Source organism: Leptodactylus fuscus, chromosome 5 (assembly GCF_031893055.1).
Source record: "Leptodactylus fuscus isolate aLepFus1 chromosome 5, aLepFus1.hap2, whole genome shotgun sequence".
Taxonomy (NCBI): Eukaryota; Metazoa; Chordata; class Amphibia; order Anura; family Leptodactylidae; genus Leptodactylus; species Leptodactylus fuscus.
The window spans coordinates 192,719,488-192,741,633 of record NC_134269.1 but is presented as its reverse complement, the minus strand read 5'-3'; the positions used below and the strand labels follow the sequence as shown (position 1 = coordinate 192,741,633).

Sequence of the window (22,146 nt, the reverse complement as noted above, 5' to 3'; positions counted from 1 at the left end):
GACCTGCGTGGCATAATCTTTGTCCCTTTTTCCTGAGACCACACAGCCACTTTTCAGGCATTTCAGAAAAACTTTAGCTAATTACACCCAGTTGAGCCAAGATGTGCCAATAACGTACCTAAAAAGCACCATGTCTAATTGCAACTATAATAGTAAATTTGGACCAATATGACATTTGGTAAATTTGGCCAAAATTATGCCACCGCAAACTCCATAAACTCTGTGTTTGGGTGAACTTGAAACTTTCAGAAATTTTGGATTGAATCTAGTTTTGAATCAGTTTCCCTGCACAGTATCCAATAACGGAAGAAGAAGCTGCACTTCAAAGGATCAAGTGAAAAGTAATTTATTTACCCACTTGCAGTAGTAGAAGGTGTACCTATGGGGGGTGTTGCGGTAACAGTCACAGACTCTGAGGAGGCCCCATAACACATAAAATCTACCACTATTCTAAATGGCAAAGGGTAAAGAGGGGCCCCATTACAGATTTTGCATTGGGACCCAGGAGCTTCAAGCTACACTTCAGTAGGCAGTGTTTCAGATCAGCTCCTTGGGTCTTTGCAAAACTCATAATACACCATCAAAAGCTAGTATTAGGAACTGTAAATGTATTAAACGTATTTCCACCGAAATATAGTAATGCCCGTTTGTACTACAGTATATATGACTAATATGATAACTTTCTTTTCATTCTAGGAAAATCTCTGTATGTGAAAAGACTTTATAAAAAACTCAGGTCACACTTCAAGACTAGTAGGCCAGTTCTTAAAACGATCCGACTTATTAACCCTGAAGTGGATGAGAGTAAAGTATTGAACACCTTGCTTCCCTTTCTTGAAGGCAAGCGGAAGGATTGCCCTGTAATATTCCACATTGATGTGACATCTTCTGTAAGTATAAAATATGTATATTTAATAACTCATGTAACGTTTTTACATATTAAGACAGAGACATAGTGGCAAATCTTGTGTGAGACGGATTTTTGGTCCTCCTCAGGGTATAGGGCCCAGTAGTAAATGCTAATTCTGCACCCCCTAGGTCAAGGTGTCATGCAACAATTGACCGAATCTTTGAGAATGCCCACATTATCTCTGCACATCATAGTCTTTAGGAGCTCTTTCCTTAATTTCAGTTGCTTCCTCCTGCGCTTGTAACAGTAACTAAAAGGAAGAAACTATGGTTTTCTACCCCCATATGTTCTTTTCTTTCTGTGTTTGGACAAAGTGAACCCCTGGTTTGATCCAAATTTGGTTAGATTTGGAAGTGAAACTATTATACCCCAGAGCAAAAATTAAACCATTTATACTCCTTTTACGTTATCTCTTTTGGGCCTCCTTGGAGCATTCATCACTCTTCTGTGACATTATACATTTCAGCTTTGACTTGTAGAATTTAATGACATTGTTACCTCTTTTGGAGAGGTAGCGGAAGGTGAGGCACACCTGCGCCTGGTCTCTGCTCGGAGATTCCGTTCCCCATTCCGCTTTAAAAATGCAGAGAGAGAAATCCTGCAAGAATCAGGCAGAAACCCAGTGCACCCCATTATAGAGTATGGGATCTGCGCGTTTCTGCAAGTAAGTGCTTGTTTTTAGTGTTTTAAGTTTTTGTTAATGGGGTCCCCAAGCAGACACCATGAATGGAAACCCGAACGCAGGTGTGAAACTAGCGTATAAATGTTTTTTTTGTTACCTCCCTGTGGCTTTCAGATTTTATACTGTGGGATCTAAAGAGATATTGTTAGGGAATAGCCAGATGATAATTCCCCAGAAGCTGCTGGCGAACCCTGGAGGAAGGGGCACAAGGGACAGTGAGCCCTAAGCTGAAGCCCCCAACTGACCCTTCCTGTTGCCAGGCCCTATCCACGTAATAGGCGGCAACCACGAAGACAGTCCCTTCCTGTATAAGTGATACACAAAACGCAGACAAGACGAACAACAACAAAGGGAGGTCAGCTAGCCAGGGTACGGTAACAGTCGAGCGATGCAGTGCCAAATCAGAGTCCAAAAGAATAGTCAGTAGGGAAGCCAGACGTCAAGGATTAGAATACAAGTAAATAAACAGCAAGAGATACCAGAAAGCTAGAGGCAATAACAGGCACCAGTGTGACTGTGAGCCAAGACTAAATTGGGGAGGAAGATACCGCCCTGAACCTGACAGGAAGGCAGGCTGTCAATCACAGGCAAGACAAAATCAAACCACTGAATGGACAGAGGGAACAAGGACAGAAGATGGGTGTGGTGCAAATCCAATTACAGAACTAGAGCCGTGTTCACACAGTGCAACTAAAAACTTCAAGCAAATTATCAAACTGCACCCGCCTCCTGCGCTGCAGCACGCGAGCAGAGGGTGGCGCAGAGGCCCGAACAGGCAGAGATTTTACAGATATACTTCCAACCCTGTCCTGTGCACTAGCTTTTGAGGCCAGGATGTGTCTGTCAGCTGATAAGTGCGGGATTGGGGTGTTGGACAACCATATAATCGGATACTAATGTTGTATGCTGTGTTTGTGGCAGGAAAATTCATAATCCTCTTTAATACCATGAATGTGGCATAAATATTCTGGTTCATTGTAATGTATAAATAAGATAAACTACGCGTTTGCAGATGTATGGTATATAAGTTTATGATGTCAATCACAAATGTTGTACCATTAGGTCTCGTTCACACAGGCACAGAGGGGGTGGATTATGGCACGGAATCTACGTCATAATCTGCCTCCTCACAATGATGGTCTATGGAGACTGCTAGCGTTCTTTTTACTGCTAGCGGCAAAAAAGAAGTGAGCTGCCCTTTCCTCAGGTGGAATCCGCGGCTGATTGAGCCACGGCGTCCACCTCGGAGCAGCACGCTCCGGACTACGCCCATTCATTTGGGCCTAATCCGAAGCGGAAAGCCACAATCATATGCCGTACACTGCACTGGCATCCCATTGTGGCAGCTGCGACAGAATATGCACACGTGGAATTGCATGTGAACTTAGCCTTAGACATACTTATCTATTTAAATTTATCTCATATGTGATTTCCTTATGTTTCAGGTGAAGAAAGGGATATCAGAATTCCTATTTAAGCTTTTTGTCCTGCAATATCTCATGGATTCAGAAGGAAGGATATGGAAGCGCTTGCCAAGTCACTTGTACATTGTTGAGATTTTGGAATCTGCAAGCACAGTCTTTCCAAGACAGATAACACCTGTAAGAAGTTACTAGGGATTTATTTTATTGTTAGTTTTTAGTTGCTTTATGGCTTAGAGGGGTTTATCATATTTGGAATACGTTACATTGCTGTTTTCTTACAGAAACACTCTTGTCCATGGGCAGTATCAGCTATTGCAGCTCAGTCCAACTCTCCTAAATGAAGCTGAATTGAAATACTAGATTCAGGGTGCCGCCTTCTCATAAAGAAAACAGCCATGTTTCTCTATTTAAGTGGTCACCAGCCACCTAATTATTGTCTCTGCATCTATGACACTAGGGTCACACTAGGGTTCAGTTTTTGCATCCTTCGGGTCCATAGTGGGACTGGCACTACCTTTAATTGCACAGGTTTATTTAATTGGAACACAGTATATATATTTTTTCAGTTCCCCATCTACCTTAGTCTATTTTGAATAGAGTATGGCTCTGGATCGTACTTGCTCTCTATTCACATTATAGACCTATTGTGCATCCAAGAGAGTTATGTTTATTTAGTGTAGAGTTCCATCTGCATCTGCAAGTCGCCTTGTCAGGGTAGGTACAGGGCTTCTTACTGATCAAATATGTATAATGAAGAATGTCTAATTTATATATGTAGCTTTTAGAGCATATTAGTTGATTATTATATGTTCTAGTGCTGTGTGCAGAGGCTGCTGTAATTTTTGCATTGTTGCATTATAGTCAGTTATGATGCAGTGAGCTCCCAAATGGATTGAATGCTACAGTGATGTCACATCATGTCCCTTACTGTATGTTAATAACTGACTATGTTAATAATTAATAACTAACTATGATGCGATAACTCTTATGCACACAGCCAAGTTCAGTCTAGAAAATACAGCCCACTTACAGACCAGTCGTGTGAAAGGCTTTTTTTTTTTTTTATTAAAAAAAAAAAAAAAAAAACTTGAGAAAAAATGCACTTTTAAAAAGTTTGACCAGACACAGACCTAGCAAATCACCTGTACCGAGACAGTGCGGATCTTGTTAATATTTACTTCCTTCCTTACAAACTACCACAGTGAGTGTAGGTACTGCAGCGCTGTCCTGATGAAGTCCATGGCAAGTGAACCGTGTGGCTTGTGCTAAGTAAACATTACAGAGAGCCAAGCTGTCTCAGTATAGGAGATCTGCGGAAGTCCCGGGTGTCAGACTGCTGCAAATCTAATATTGATGACCTGAATTTCTGCATGGTGAGAGTATTAAAGGATTATCTTATTCTAAAGACAGGTCATCCATATTAGAAGATGGATAATCCCTTAAAGTTATAGAGTTCTTTGACTTTTTGAAAGCTTTTTGCAACCTTCAGTTTTCATACACCATATTTATTATGCTAATTTTTTTTACTTAATATTTTATTGCAGGCCCCTCAAGTGGTGCAGCACAATTTCATTGACTTCTTTCCCAAAATATCATGTTATTCACCAAAAGAAGTTCTAAGAAAATACACAGAAGATGTGGCAGACGACTGTGGAGATCCAGGAATGGATATTCGGGAATTCCGTAGTGAATGGTTCCAGAGACCGTACCAGTATTTAACACGTTTTTATAGGGGGCAGAATCTAGATCAATTTGAATACATAATTGGTAGCGTAGAAGGTGATCCAGCAAAGTGTCTGCAGATATTCCTTTTCTATTGTGGAATTATTGATCCTTCCTGGTCTGAACTCAGAAATTTTGCCTGGTTTTTAAATCTCCAACTTAGAGATTGTGAGTCTTCAGTTTTTTGTGATTTTAAGCTTATTGGAGATACATTGCCAGGATTTAAAAATTGTGTGGTCAAATTTATGATACTCATGGCAAAAGACTTTGCTACACCATCTTTGGAAATTGCAGATCAAAGTCCAGGAAGGCAAGCCACTAACTTTGATGGACTTATGGAAAGAGATCTAGCTCCCTTTTTATTGCGTAAAAAGTGGGAATCTGAACCACATCCCTACATCTTCTTTAATAATGACCATGTGTCCATGACATTTATTGGATTCCACTTACAACCAAATAATGCAGGAGGTGTAGATGCCATCAATCCCAGAAATAACACTATCATTGAAAGAAATGTTATGACCCCTCAGCTTTATGAAGGACTGAGGCATCAACGAGTGCCATTTAATATTGACTTTGACAGACTGCCCAGAGAGGAGAAGATAAGCCGATTATGTTTGGTCCTAGGAATCGAGTGGCCATTTGATCCTGATGAAACATATGAGCTTACTACGGACAACATTCTCAAGATTCTAGCTATTAAGATGCGATTCCGATGTGGAATTCCTGTTGTTATCATGGGAGAAACTGGTTGTGGAAAAACTCGTCTTATTAAATTCTTATGCCATTTGTGCAAGGGATTTGTTGATACAGAAAACATGAAACTTGTGAAAGTTCATGGAGGAACCACGGCTGAGATGATTTACCAAAAAATATTGGATGCACAAGATATAGCATGTTTTAACAAACAGAATGGATGTGATACTGTCTTGTTTTTCGATGAAGCTAATACAACTGAGGCCATTAGTAGCATCAAAGAAGCGCTGTGTGACCACACTGTGGACGGGCAGCCATTAGAAGAGGAGTCTGGATTACACATCATTGCAGCCTGCAACCCGTATCGAAAACACACGGATGAAATGATCAGACGCTTAGAATCCGCTGGTCTGGGATACAGAGTAATCGCAGATGAGACCAAAGAAAGATTAGGATCCATCCCATTGAGACAGCTTGTTTACCGTGTACATGCTTTGCCTCCCAGCATGATGCCACTTGTATGGGACTTTGGACAACTTAATAATGAAACCGAGAAGAAATACATACAGCAAATAGTTCAGCGTCTAGCGAAGGAGATTCAGCTTTCTGCTCATGATATGCAGTTAGTAACAGATGTGCTCTCAGCTTCTCAGACTTACATGAGGAGGAAAAATGATGAATGCAGCTTTGTCAGCCTAAGAGATGTTGAGCGTTGCATAGAGGTCTTCAAGTGGTTCTATAACCATCATGCAAAGCTGCTGAAGAATCAGAAAAGCATGTTAGAGGATGAAGGAAGAATCAGTTCTCCAAAAGATAAAGTAGCCTGGTCTCTCGTGCTAGCTGCGGGTGTCTGCTATCATGCCTCTTTAGAAACTAAGGAGTCATACAGAGAAACCATATGCAAACATTTTCCTCATCCATACAGAGATAAAGCTGCTATCTTACGTGACATAAGTGTCATTCAGGATCTCTTTTTATCAGGCGTAAACTTAAGAGACACCATTGCAAAAAACCTTGCTTTGAAGGAAAACCTATTTATGATGGTCATCTGTATTGAACTTAAAATCCCATTGTTTCTTGTTGGAAAACCTGGAAGTTCAAAGTCACTTGCAAAAACTATTGTTGCAGATGCCATGCAAGGTCAGGCAGCTCATACTGAACTGTATAGAGACCTTAAACAGATCCACTTGGTATCTTTTCAGTGTAGCCCTCACTCAACCCCAGAAGGCATCATTGGCACATTTAAGCACTGTGCTCGCTTCCAGGAAGGGAAAAACTTAAGAGAGTACGTGTCAGTCGTCGTACTTGATGAAATTGGTCTTGCTGAAGACTCTGTAAAAATGCCTTTAAAGACACTCCACCCTTTGCTGGAGGATGGTTGTATCGATGATGACCCTTTGCCACACAAGAAGGTTGGATTCATTGGCATCTCTAACTGGGCCTTAGATCCTGCAAAAATGAACAGAGGAATCTTTGTATCTCGGGGTGATCCTAGTAAGAAAGAACTTATTGAAAGTGCAAATGGAATCTGTTCATCTGATACAATAAATCTTGAAAAAGTCTCTGGCTATTTCCAGTACTTTGCAGATGCTTATCAGCGAGTTTGTGAGACTCAGAAAGAACAGAAAAAAGAATTCTTTGGTTTACGGGACTTTTACAGTCTGATAAAAATGGTTTTTGCTTTTACTAAAGAGTCTGATGGAAACTTAACAGAGCATAAAATTGCTCGGGCCGTCCTCCGAAATTTCAGTGGAAAAGATGATTTAAATGCTTTGGAAATTTTTGTAGTAGATGATTACAAGAATCTAGGAGAAGTAAATACAATAGATTTAGTTATGGAAAATATTACAAATGACGGTGAAGACTGGGAATCCCGCTACCTTTTAATATTGACCAAAAACTATGCGGCATTACAGATACTACAGCAAGCATTAATAAAGGAGAACCAGAAACCTGAAATCATATTTGGATCCAGCTTCCCAAAAGACCAAAAGTACACTCAGATTTGCCGAAATATCAACCGCGTCAAGAACTGTATGGAAACTGGCCAGATGGTCATTCTCCTTAATCTCCAAAACTTGTATGAAAGCCTCTATGATGCACTAAATCAATATTACGTGTACCTCGCTGGGCAAAAATATGTAGACTTGGGCCTTGGCACCCATCGTGTAAAGTGCAGAGTTCATCCAAAATTCAGACTGATCGTCATTGAAGAAAAAGATATTGTGTACAAAGACTTTCCAATCCCACTTATCAACAGACTGGAAAAACATTATCTGGATATAAGCACATTTTTGAAAAAAGAACACAAGGGCATTGTGCAAGAACTTGAGGCTTGGGTTCAAGATTTTACGAAAGTCAAAGTAGAGCACCTCATGGTAAAAAGTCATGACTATAGTCCATCAGATGTTTTTGTTGGCTACCACTCAGACACGTGTGCCTCGGTTGTTCTTCACGTATTAGAAAATATGGATCAAACGCAGCCTGATCCTGAAGATATCAAAAATGTCAAGAAGAAGGCAAAAATTGTTTTACTGAAATGTGCTACACCAGATTCTGTCATCAGATACAAAAGCCGAGAATTAATTGATGAATACTTCAAGATACAACATCACGGCTCCTTGCTAGACTTCCTTAGTTCACACATAACATCTTCCTATGGCAATCACACCATTTTCACAGAGGTAATGTAATATTTATATGTAATATTTATTCTATTTATGAGTCCACCTACATTGGTCCATCAAGTTACCATATTAAGGGAGCCTTCACACGGAGTAACGCCGGGCTCAATGTGTGCTTATTTTTACTGGCATAGAAATGCGAGGGTAGCGTTTACGTCGAGTTTACGCGGCATTTTTTTACTATGAGCGTATATGTGGCATTTTCGGCCATGTTTTTTGCTCGTGTTAACATTTACGCGAGCAAAAAACGCATCCGAAAATGCCGCGTATACGCTCATAGTAAAAAACGCCATGTAAACGCGATGTAAACGCTACCCTCGCATTTCTACGCCAGTAAAAATAAGCACACATTGAGCCCGGCATTACTCCGTGTGAAGGCTCCCTAATTCTGGGTTTTGGGGTGTAAGCTGAAACCATTGTACTGTGAGCCCATAAAAATCCTCATATCACTAATCTAGATGTAGCAATTCGTAAAGATAAAAGTGAGAGAGAGGTGCTGAAAAACTATAAATCTATTTGTGCAATGGAGACAGAAGCTTTTTCAGGGTTATAAAAATGTGGATATGTTCTATATGTGGATATACTGCAATGGAATGCTGTACTTTTACATCATTTACAAATTAACTATGATCTTTAACGAATTTTAAAATAGGATTTCATTTTTCTGTTCAGGTCACAACATTTTCACACCTTCTTACCTCTGCTGACAAAAAGATTTTGGATGCTGAGTTACACAATAGTATCAGCAAGATTGAAATTTTGTCCCTTCAGCAGTTTGAAACAGAATTCTCATTCTTAAAAAAAATTCGGTAAGTTGTGGCATAATAAGATGAGGGACAACCTTTTGCCAAATTGGACTGTATCAGCTCATCAAGCTTGTGGTCAAACACATATATATACACACACACACGTGGATATAATTGTTGGTCATTGGTTTAATGAAAGAAAAACCCACAATGGTCACAGAAATAACATGAATCTGACAAAAGTAATAATAAATGAAAAAATTCTATGAAAATGAACAAATGAAAGTCAGACATTGTTTTTCAACCATGCTTTAACAGAATCTTTTTAAAAATAAAACTCATGAATTAATTTTTTTACAGATGTATTTTTTTTCTCTTTCATTTTTTTTAAAATTTAAATGGGTTTCACACTACAGTCCATCTTCCCGGGATGAAGAGAACAGGGGTTCATAAGTGAATGGAGCACTGGTGCATATGCACACCCACTGTTACATGCACTCCTATGTTAGGGCCCCTTCCACGGCGTAAGCGCTCGGCTCATTCCGAGCCGTACACGTGAGCGCTTCTAAACACTTCCCATTGAAGTGTCGGCTTTACGCGCGCTCCCATTGAAGTGAATGGGAAGTGTTTAGAAACCCTCGGGTGTACAGCTCGGAATGAGCCGAGCACTTATGCCGTGTGAAGGGGCCCTTACTTGTAGGATAGCAATCTCTATGCCATGTACGTGCTCCTCTGATCCATTCACATGGGGCCCTCAAAATATCCTGTGGATCCCCTTGTGGCTCAGGGGATAAGTGTCTATAGGAGAAAAGCCATCTTTTCACAAGATTTCGGATTGTTGATTAGCTGTTGATTTGACAAAACTAGTATAAATGGTATTGGACACTAGAGTTTAAGGCTTGGCATAAATGATAATTAATATAGAAATAAGGAATTTTGATAAGAAGAGTTTGGTCGCGTTGTTCTGGTACTTTGCAAACTATGGTTATTGAGAAGGTCCTTGGAGGTAAAAGAGAAGATTCTTAATGTTTTTTTGTATTTAATACTTTACACTTTCTTCCAATTTAGGAGTTTCCTTGAATCTTCATCTGGCAATCTCATACTCATTATACAAACTGATTTTGAAGAAGGGTCTCAGGGAGCAAATCTTGTCGCATCAGCCAAGTAAGTGGATAGAATATGTGTCTTCTATTATAATGATTTTTCCCTTGAGAAGTATAAAATCAGCTCGACAACATTACTACAAAACACAAAGCACAGAGCGAGACCAACACAGAGTAAATTAAAAATCAATTGGTCTTGGATCATGGCAAAGGATAAATATTTTGAATTCACATCTGTGTTGTCACACATTCTACTTAAAATCAGTGAAGAGAAAGGTTTGCCGGTAGCCGCTTTATAAGCAGACAGGTCCTCTACAATCTATTCTAAATGCAGCGACCAGGCTCATCTATCAGGCTAGACGCTACAGTGATGCCTCCGGTCTTTGCCAGTCGCTACATTGGCTGCCTATTCATTATAGAATAAAATATAAAGTTATCACCCTCATCCACAAGGCTCTCCATAATGCCGCACCTCCATACATTTCCTCCCTCATCTCTGTCTACCGCCCAACCCGTGCTCTCCGTTCACTCAATGACCTAACACTTACAGTGCCTACAAGTAGTATTCAACCCCCTGCAGATTTACACATTCGGAATTAACTTGGCATTGTGACATTTGGACTGTAGATCAGCCTGGAAGTGTGAAATGCACTGCAGCAAAAAAGAATGTTATTTCTTTGTTTAATTTTTTTTTAAATTGCGAAAAGTTTATTCAGAGGGTCATTTATTATTCAACCCCTCAAACCACCAGAATTCTATTTGGTTCCCCTAAAGTATTAAGAAGTAGTTCAGGCACAAAGAACAATGAGCTTCACATGTTTGGATTCATTATCTCTTTTTCCAGCCTTTTCTGACTATTTAAGACCCTCCCCAAACTTGTGAACAGCACTCATACATGGTCAACATGGGAAAGACAAAGGAGCATTCCAAGGCCATCAGAGACAAGATCGTGGAGGGTCACAAGGCTGGCAAGGGGTACAAAACCCTTTCCAAGGAGTTGGGCCTACCTGTCTCCACTGTTGGGAGCATCATCCGGAAGTGGAAGGCTTATGGAACTACTGTTAGCCTTCCACGGCCTGGACAGCCTTTGAAAGTTTCCTCCCGTGCCGAGGCCAGGCTTGTCCGAAGAGTCAAGGCTAACCCAAGGACAACAAGGAAGGAGCTCCGGGAAGATCTCATGGCAGTGGGGACATTGGTTTCAGTCAATACATAAGTAACGTACTCCACCGCAATGGTCTCCGTTCCAGACGAGCCCGTAAGGTACCTTTACTTTCAAAGCGTCATGTCAAGGCTCGTCTACAGTTTGCTCATGATCACTTGGAGGACTCTGAGACAGACTGGTTCAAGGTTCTCTGGTCTGATGAGACCAAGATCGAGATCTTTGGTGCCAACCACACACGTGACGTTTGGAGACTGGATGGCACTGCATACGACCCCAAGAATACCATCCCTACAGTCAAGCATGGTGGTGGCAGCATCATGCTGTGGGGCTGCTTCTCAGCCAAGGGGCCTGGCCATCTGGTCCACATCCATGGGAAGATGGATAGCACGGCCTACCTGGAGATTTTGGCCAAGAACCTCCACTCCTCCATCAAGGATCTTAAGATGGGTCGTCATTTCATCTTCCAACAAGACAACGACCCAAAGCACACAGCCAAGAAAACCAAGGCCTGGTTCAAGAGGGAAAAAATCAAGGTGTTGCAGTGGCCTAGTCAGTCTCCTGACCTTAACCCAATTGAAAACTTGTGGAAGGAGCTCAAGATTAAAGTCCACATGAGACACCCAAAGAACTTAGATAACTTGGAGAAGATCTGCATGGAGGAGTGGGCCAAGATAACTCCAGAGACCTGTGCCGGCCTGATCAGGTCTTATAAAAGACGATTATTAGCTGTAATTGCAAACAAGGGTTATTCCACAAAATATTAAACCTAGGGGTTGAATAATAATTGACCCACACTTTTATGTTTAGAATTTCTTAAAATTTAACTGAGCAACATAACTTTTTGGTTTGTAAGATTTATGCATCTGTTAATAAATCTTGCTCTTGTTTGAAGTTTGAAGGCTCTAACTTATTTGAATCTTATCAAACCTGCTAAATCTGCAAGGGGTTGAATACTACTTGTAGGCACTGTACATCCTTTATTATCAGAACCTCCCATGCTCGTATACAAGACTTCTCCCGAGCTGCACCACTTCTCTGAAACGCTCTACCCCGGACAATCAGATTAACTCCCAATTTCTACAGTTTCAAACGCAAACTAAAGACGCATCTTTTCAGACAAGCCTATCCCAATGTCTAACGTAAACCCTTAACCCTCCTCTGTCCCCAATCCCACATTTCCCCACATGATATGATGTCATCTCATGCTAACTTTATAGGTCCAAGCTCCATCCACATGTTACAGGACACGACTGTTGACAGCTCATAAAGTTTTATGTTTATGTAATGACAGTCACCTCTATTACAAAAGTGTCTGACCTCTGCATAAGCAATATCGCCCCTGCTACCTCGTGTCACCCTCTCTACCTCATAGATTGTAAGCTCTTGTGAGCAGGGCCCTCAGTCCCATTGTGTGAAATGACTTTCTTTGTAATGTATCTTTCTGTCTGTATTTGAACCTTACAAATTGTACAGCGCTGTGGAATATGTTGGCGCTATATAAATAAAATTTATTATTATTATTCCTTATTTTGGGTCCATATGTGGACCCGACCGACGGAGTCTCAAACATAGTGTGAACCTAGCGTACTGATCTGGCCCTTCCTGATTTGTCCATCTGGATGATGGCTAGATGATCTGGAACTCTCTCCCACATATTGCCCCCATTCTTGATCTACCTTCAACAATCCAGATATTTGACATAAAAGGTGATGATGGTCCATTACGAATCTCATTCACTTTGTTGGTACTTTAAAATATAGGGTTTTTTGTTCCTCCTGTTTCCGCAACAGGAAAAATGCTGTGATTTCGCAATGTGAGGCTTTAGCCAAAAAGTGTAAATTATTTTAGTCTTTTACACATAGGAATAATGCACACAAAGATATCACAGTAAAGGGATAATAAACAGAGTGATGTCACAGTACAGGGATAATACACACAGTGATGTCACAGTACAGGGATAATATACACAGTGATGTCACAGTAGAGGGCTAATAAACACAGTGATGTCACAGTATAGAGATAATATACATGGTGATATCACAGTATATTCATAATACACACAGTAATGTCACAGTACAGAGATAATACACACAGTGATGTCACAGTACAGAGATAATACACACAGTGATGTCAAAGTACAGGGATAATATACACAGTGATGTCACAGTACAGGGATAATAAACAGTGATGTCACAGTACAGGGATAATACACACAGTGATGTCACAGTACAGGGATAATACACACAGTGATGTCACAGTACAGAGATAATACACACAGTGATGTCAAAGTACAGGGATAATATACACAGTGATGTCACAGTACAGGGATAATAAACAGTGATGTCACAGTACAGGGATAATACACACAGTGATGTCAAAGTACAGGGATAATATACACAGTGATGTCACAGTACAGGGATAATAAACAGTGATGTCACAGTACAGGGATAATACACACAGTGATGTCACAGTACAGGGATAATACACACAGTGATGTCACAGTACAGGGATAATACACACAGTGATGTCAAAGTACAGGGATAATATACACAGTGATGTCACAGTACAGGGATAATAAACAGTGATGTCACAGTACAGGGATAATACACACAGTGATGTCAAAGTACAGGGATAATATACACAGTGATGTCACAGTACAGGGATAATAAACAGTGATGTCACAGTACAGGGATAATACACACAGTGATGTCACAGTACAGGGATAATACACACAGTGATGTCACAGTACAGGGATAATACACACAGTGATGTCACAGTACAGGGATAATACACACAGTGATGTCACAGTACAGAGATAATATACATGGTGATATCACAGTATATTCATAATACACACAGTAATGTCACAGTACAGAGATAATACACACAGTGATGTCACAGTGTAGACATAATACACACAGTGATGTCACAGTGTAGACATAATACACACAGTGATGCCACAGTACTGGGATAATGACCACTGATGTCACAGTACAGATGTAATATACACAATGATGTCATAGTACAAAGATAAAGCCCACTATGACATTAGAGATAATGTACACACACAAAATATAACTATACACACTGTGACACCACAGCATATGAAGAAAGTAATTACAATGATTATAGTATTTTTGTATTTTTGCTCATGCCCCTGTTTTAGGACCTTTATGCAGATCATTGTTATTAAGAGCTTTAGAGCCACCTACTTTTTTGCAGTTCTGATCTTCCAACTTTCTGGATTTACACAGAACTTTAATGTGTTTGTGTTTTTATTATTGTTACAATTTACTTGATGAAAATGTGCAAAATATAAAATTTTGTAAATCTCAAATACTTTTTTCATTCACCAATTTATACTCATTGTGAAAATGCTAAAACTTTGATGATATTTAGACCAGTAGAATTTTTTTCTTAACCAATATTATCATCTGATTACAGGATTTGTTCATATTTTGCAGAACATTTCTCTAAACGTAGAATTTCTTTTTTATTCCTAGGTACTCTGCTGTGAATGAAATAAATAAGTTAAATTTCCATGGAAATTATGTCTTTGTCTACTTTATAACTAAGCTCCCAAGAATCAAAGGTGGAACATCATACGTGGGTTTCCGTGGAGGTAACACATATTTAACCTTTTCACTGCCAAGGGTCTCTGGAAATTTTGCACCTCCAGTAGCCAGAGCAATTTTCACAGTTTTGAGATGGACAAATCAAACCTATATTGCAACATTAAAAAAGCATCCAACCCCCACCCCCATACCTATATATTTTCCTAAAGTAGACACCTGCAGCATTGTCAGAATGTCACTTGGTACTGTATATGAACAGGCACCTTCATGCAATTTTGATTTAAAGTGAATGTTTTATGAAAAAATGCAAATAAATGTATATTAGTTGTTAAAAGTGGAAACCAAACAATAAATTATGTGCAGAAAACCTCCTAAAAATAAGAGTTCAGCATGTGCAGAGTTCATACATATCACTATAGCCTGTACCCGCATGCACGTGTCTTCAGAAAATCACTAGAACTGGAAGTTTTGAAGCTAGAAATGTTAAAAAAGTATCTTCCTATAAAATGTAGCTATTATTCATTGTAGAAAGCAAGTAAACCCCTAAACCCTATATATTTTTTGAAAATAGACAACCTTAAGATTATATGTCTCAATGTGTCATCGGTAGACACATCCACCTTCATGCAACTTTGTGACAAGCACAAAACATTTTTTTTTTAAATGCACTAAAACACATATTTGCACCTAAGGGTGCATGCACACTACGTAACGCCGGGCGTGTATGAGAGCCGTACACGCCGGCGTTACAGCAGGGCTGCCGAGCACTTCCCATTCACTTCAATGGGAGCGCTCGTAAACGCCGCTGTTACGAGCGCTCCCATTGAAGTGAATGGGAAGTGTTCGGCAGTCTGCTGTAATGCCGGCGTGTACGGCTCTCATACACGCCCGGCGTTACTCAGTGTGCATGCACCCTAAAACTCATGTTCATTCTCAGATTCATATACAAAATACATTTAAAATAATAGCTTATGGTGTATACAATGTGTATATATACTATATATATACCGCAAACATCAACTACAACAAAAGCTCAGACTCCCAAAAACAAAAGACAAGCAGGATTTTGCTGTTATTCACTAATATGTTAAAAAGCTATACTGCACCTAGCAAACTGTGACTATGATACCAAAATCTAACTTTTTTGAGATTGCACAGCATACCGTATATAAAAACACAACTTAATATTTCATATATACAAGCACCTTCTTGCAACGTTGCTGCAAACAGAGATTGCAAGCAAAAATTGCACAAAAATTAAAATTTGCCACTAAAGTGCGGCTCAAGCAATCCCCTTCTGTAAACAAAATGTACTTTCTAAAAAACTGCAATATGTGAGGAGTTCATACATACCACACATGTATGTATTTACAGGGGCGGGTGTTAAAGAAACGCCAAAATCGCAGAAATGTGCCAACCCATTTTGTGCATGCAAATTAAATAGGACTTTACATAAAAATATTATTTTCCATCCCCCTAAAAATTTTAGCAATCTATACGTTCATCGCTAGTGATAATTGTTATTACTATTATTTTAGCATGTAATGGAAATGGCTAGAGACGTATTTTACTGTAGAAAGCTCAGGTATGGACAGGACAGGGATTGAGTGAAATGTAAACTTTATTCATGATTTTGTGTATATGTTGTGTAAGTGTTGGTGCAACTTTTTTTGGCTCTGCGACCTGGACAATGGTAAATGTCTGGGTCACAGCGCCAATAACCTTCCTGGTTATGTTCAAGGGGTATAACATAAGAATATCCCTCTAGTATAAGAAAAATGTTCATTCTTGTACCGTGTTAGCCAGTGGGTTGGAAATATAAAAAAAAAATAAAAAACCTGATAGTCTTCCGAAACCTCATAATCTGTCATCATTATGAGTTAGCCATTAAAAAGGTATCAACTACTGAAGACTATCGAATATCCCTCTAGTAAAGCTCAGGGGGGAATTATACTATACCTGTATGTGACAATCAGAGCGCAAAAGTACAGTACTGTATTGACAGGAGGGGGGAAATGGGGACTGAATTCCTTCTCTGTCCCAGGTTGTGCACAGAGACAAAGAAAATGCTTCTCAGACTCTGTGTTTCTGTGCACGCTGCAGGCTGCTCCTCCTCCCCCCTTCCTGTTTCACTAATGCTTCCTGAGAGAGGAGGGGTGTGTGACACTTTAAAGTCCTGTATCTCAGGACTAATTTGGGCTATGAAGATAATTTTAGATTCATTTTAAAAATGAGAATCTCATCTTTAAAATGTTACCAAGATCTTCATAATAGCCCTTACAGATTTTTAGTGAATTGCTGTTAAAAACACTGTTGGGAATTGAGATCTTCAATGAGATCTTAATCCCCAATAGCGTTTTCAACAGTGAATTGCTTTGGCACAGTAAGGAATAACATGAAGGACTTGGTATAATTTTAAAGATGAGATTCTCATCTTTAAAATAAATCTAAAACTATCTTCATATCCCAAACGATTCAGGACATATGGGCTTTAGAAGTAAGGGTGTAGCAGCTACGTCCTCGGCTAGACAAGTGACACCCTGGAAGGAAGTAGAGCTACGTGCTTGGCAAGAAAAGGGTTAAAGGAATTCTCACAAAATAGCTTTCTAAAATAAAGTATTATAAAGAAAATCTGAAAGGCCTAGTTCATAACTCGGTTCATTATTCTGTTCGGGGAGTCTGCTTGGGGACCCTCCCGAATGGAATACTGAATGCATTAAAATGCGGTGAGCAGTGAAAGCACACGGACCCCATAGACTGTAATAGGATCCGTGTGTTTTTCATGTGGTGTCCACACAAGTAATGTGAAGAGAAAAGTACTTCAAGCACTACTTTTCTCTCTGCATGATTCGTGCGAACACCGCACGGAAAACACACGAACCTCATTATAGTCTATGGACTCTGTGCTTTCATTCCTTACCACTTTTTAATGCATTCGATATTCCGTTCAGGGGTCCCCATGTGGACTCCCTGAACAGAATACCGAACGCAGATTTTTTTTTTTTTTTTTTTTAAATGTAGATTGTGAGCCCCACATAGAGCTCACAATGTACATTTTTCCCTATCAGTATGTCTTTGAAATATGGGATGGAAATCCATGCAGACACGGGGAGAACATACAAACTCCTTGCAGATGGTTTTTTGCCCTTGGCGGGATTTGAACACCAGGACTCCAGCGCTGCAGTGCTAACCACTGAGCCACCGTGTGGCCCCCTGCCGAACGCAGATGTGAACTAGGCGTAAGGTCCAAAATGCTTCCCAAACCGATAGTTGTGCAGGGTAGGAGCCTTTAACAAGAGCAGGAACATAAGACATGACTTAGACAGATTGCTGGTGCTCATGAAATACTTCATATTGCAGATACTAAGATTCTTCTTTTATAAACAGGACATGTGTGTTATACTATGGATTGTTGCCTTGCAGATATTCTTTTACCCTTCTTATACATGTTACAGGACACGAAACCATTAACTGTGTTATCTTTGTTAGGATTGTGGCAGTCTGTACACATTGATGATCTTCGGAAATCTAAGGATATGGTGACAAATTTAACAGGACTACTGAAGTTCACTATCAGTCAACTGTTCAGTGCCGGTAAGTGTGACCAATGTCATCTTATAGAACGTCAAAAATAATCACTGAACTTGTGTCCCATGTGAGAGATAATCTATAGATAACTAACAAATAATTTACAGGTAACCTACAGTCACTCTTCCTGACAAAAGTGCCACCTCTTTGGCTCCCCTCTATCTTTTTAGTATATGGAAACAAGAACTATATTACTAAGTATAGGCACTTTATGCGGTTGTCTTCTTAGAGTTGATTTGTCAAAACAGATGCTTTCTATACTGAAGCATATGTCCATATGAAGATCCAACTGGTCATACATATTGGCGGTGTCTGACAACTTTTATTTAAGGCTTTGTTCACATGTTATAGTTGCATTGTGGCTTCTATTTACAATGGCACCCAAAATGCAGTGTTTCTTCTATTGTGTGTATGACCATTGGTAGCCCCTAAAATCCTATTGACTTAAAATTCTGCCAGATGACCTATGTGTCTAGATGTAGCTCAGGTGGCTGTTTTTTTTGACATAGAAAAATATCATTGTTTTTTATCTTCCAAATGAGCTGCTGTAAAGACATAACCCATTCTGTCAGACATCCAGAAAACAAAAAAGATTTTGAACAGACACGGGACCACATGACTAGTCACGAAAATGGCACCACCCAGATGAGAGGACAAATGTCAAATACCCTATAGCATTTTTTCACTTTATTTTATACTAACTTCTGCCTGCGACTTCGTCTGCGGGTTGTTAGCGCTGATGATCCTACTATATTCAGCAAATTGCTGCCATTGATGGTTTGCCTGCTCTGGCATTTTGGTAGCTCGCAAGCTGTGCTGCTGCTGACCTTGTTCCTCACACCGTGCCTGTGAGTGTTTCGGCATCTCAGCAGCTCGATGGGATGCCATATAATGAGCATGTTTTTGGTGTTGATGATCTGACTGCTCCGGCGTTTCGATAGCTGTCAAGCTGGCCTGCTGCTGAACTCGTTCCTCGTGCTTGTAAGGATTGGAGTCAGGGTCAGGCAGTGCAAAGTGACACAGCTGGGAAAGCAACACTGTGCAACTAAGGATAAAAGGGGTCGCAGGCCCTGCAGCTATAACTATGCTGTAATATCTGAGATGAGGCAGACCAATACACTTCCTAATTTAAGTGCGCCTACCACGGCTCCTAACCTTCTATCCGGCGGCTAGGATAAGGGGAGAGGAGGCCCTGAAAGTCCTAGGGACTGGAGTCACGGGGTCACACCTAAACAGAAAGCACAGTGTAAATGCAATGCAAAACAAAAGACTAAACAGCATGGAACCAGGGAGGACCACAAGTCCCAGCAAGACACAGAAGAGAAGGCGAGGTCAGACGAGCAAGAGGTCAAGCCAGGAGATATAATAAAAGGTACCAAATCAAAAGACAAGGGATAGTCAAAAATACAAGCCGGGTCTAAAAACCAAGAAACATATGGAATACAAACAGACAGGGAATCAGACTGAGCAGGGGGACCAGGAAACACAAAGTGAATGGCTGGCAAGGATCCATGCCTGGGTGGAGTTTAAATAGCAGCAGAGAACACACCTGATGGCTAATGACATGGAGACTGAAGGTAAGGAAAAGATTAACCCTTAATGACCTAAGCACACCCAATAGAACTCCTAACACGTCTCCCAGGGAGACGCCGCGCAGCAAGGAGACCGCGGCGACTCCGTATCCTGACAGTGCTGTTCCCGTGATTGTTCTGGTATGTCAGCAGCTCGCTGGAATGCCATATAATGAGCGTGTTGTTGGTGTTGATGATCCGCATGCTCCGGCGTTTTGGCAGCTCTCAAGCTGGCCTGCCGCTGAACTTGTTTCTTGCACTGTGCCTGTGATTGTTCTGGCATCTCAGCACCTCGCTGGAACATCATATAATGAGCGTGTTGTTGGTGTTGATGATCTGCCTGCTGCGGTGTTTTGGCAGCTGTCAAGCTGGCCTGCCACTGAACTCATTCCTCAAGTTGTGCTTGTGAGTGTTTTGGTATCTCAGCAGCTCGCTGGGACACCATATAATGAGAGTGTTGTTGGCATTGATGATCCCCCTCAGCTCCGCTTGAGTAGAACGCTGTGACTTCTGGCTTCCTTTATAGCTCTCGTTTGCATATTGAAAATTGGCAAACTGCCGATTTGGATTAAAGGTGTTTGCCCATGTCAGTTTGTCATCAGTGACTGAAGCAGATCAGATAATATGCAAATGCAAGAATACAAACCAGGGTTAGCGTGTGTTTACACTGGGAGATAACAGTCCTGGCTTTCTCAGAAGCTGAGATAAGAGCAGTGTAATATAGTATATGAACATAAATTCATAACAGTTGCGAAGCGATGTCATTTATCGGGATAAAAAGTAGCCTATATGTTAATCGAGGTTACAATGTATCTATGTGCTGAATTTCATTCAAATTCATTCAGCCGTTTTTGCGTGATTGAGTAACAAACATCCAATCACACAAACTTTCACATTTATAATAGTAGGATCAAAAAAGTATAACAAAGAACACCATGCCTACAACATGCAATATAGCCTATTTATTAAATACAATTGAGTCCTATATAGTGACTCAATTGTATTTAATAAAGAAAATCCTTACTAGATAAACCCAATTTTATTCTAAAATATTCAAATTATATTCTTCTTCTCAATAACTTAATGTTATTTCATGCTTCCACCAAAATATGAGAATGTAACCTTTCAACCCTTTCCTGGACAATTATGATGGATGTCCAGTATTTAAATATGGTGGCTGCTCAGGAGCCATAGCTGCTGGGTCTCCATTGTAATATACAGCAGAGACCAGATGGCAATGCCCACGATTTGTGCCTGTACTGATCGCAGGCATAAACTCTGCAAAAGCCTTGGACAAAGCTGACTGAGGTGCCACCTTCCCGATGCCATTTTGGGGTGTATTGTCAACTAAAGGAGTGAAATCCGGAGCCAGCAATGAACTAGTATGACACCTAGGAGCCTATTTTAATAGAAGTACAGGCATTTTTCAATATATTGTAGTGAATAAGCATTGCATTGCATTGAATTAGTGGTCAGACTTCTTGGGGATCAAGATCCCTAGAAGGTCTAAAAGTAAAAGTACCGTATATACTCGAGTATAAGCTGACCTGAATATAAGCCGACCCCCCTAATTTTACCACAAAAAACTGGGAAAACTTATTGACTCGAATATAAGCCTAGGAGGGAAATGCAGCAGCTACTGGAACATTTCAAATATTAAAATGGTCGGAGTTTTTGGGTGCAGTAGATGCTGGAGAAAGGGAGGGGGTGTTTTAGTTGTCTGTCTGCCCCTTCCCTGAGCTTGAGGACTGTTTTTTCTTCCCCCACTTGGAATTCAGCCTGGATGAATATAGGGTATCTGCAGTGCTCCTATTAACCCCTTCCTGATGGAACAGGAGCACTGCAGATCCCCTATATTCAGTAAACCGGGCACTGTCAGACACAGGGATACCTAATGTGTATGTGCTTCACAGTCATTTTCTACTTTTGTATGTATTCTAGGGAAAGGAGGGATTAAGAACTTTTTTTTTTTTTGCACTATTTTAAGTCTACTTCTTTAAATAAAAAAACTGAAGCTGGTCTAAATGTTCCTGTTGATATATCATATATACTTGAGTATAAGCCACCTGAATATAAGCCGAGGCCCCTAATTTTACCTAAAAAAACTGGGAAAGATTATTGACTCGAGTATAAGCCTAGGGGGGAAATCCATCATTGCAGATAATAAGTGATCATTTGCATTACAGCTTTGTAACTCCATGTGCCTCATAGTAATAGCAGTTAACCCCATCATGTCCCTCACATTAACCCCCTGGACATATGGAGGTAATAATTAGGTATCTT

At 40.3% G+C, this 22,146-nt stretch overlaps 1 protein-coding gene across 1 annotated transcript in view; it reads left to right on the top strand.

Moving 5' to 3' along the window:
* Positions 1-22,146, top strand: part of LOC142204587 (E3 ubiquitin-protein ligase RNF213-like) — a 170,999-nt gene that overhangs the window by 74,421 nt on the left and 74,432 nt on the right. The window contains 7 exon segments of the mRNA XM_075275902.1: positions 697-890; positions 3,038-3,193; positions 4,561-8,118; positions 8,791-8,927; positions 9,933-10,028; positions 14,633-14,751; positions 18,194-18,298. Coding sequence (XP_075132003.1) covers positions 697-890; positions 3,038-3,193; positions 4,561-8,118; positions 8,791-8,927; positions 9,933-10,028; positions 14,633-14,751; positions 18,194-18,298 — 4,365 coding nt within the window.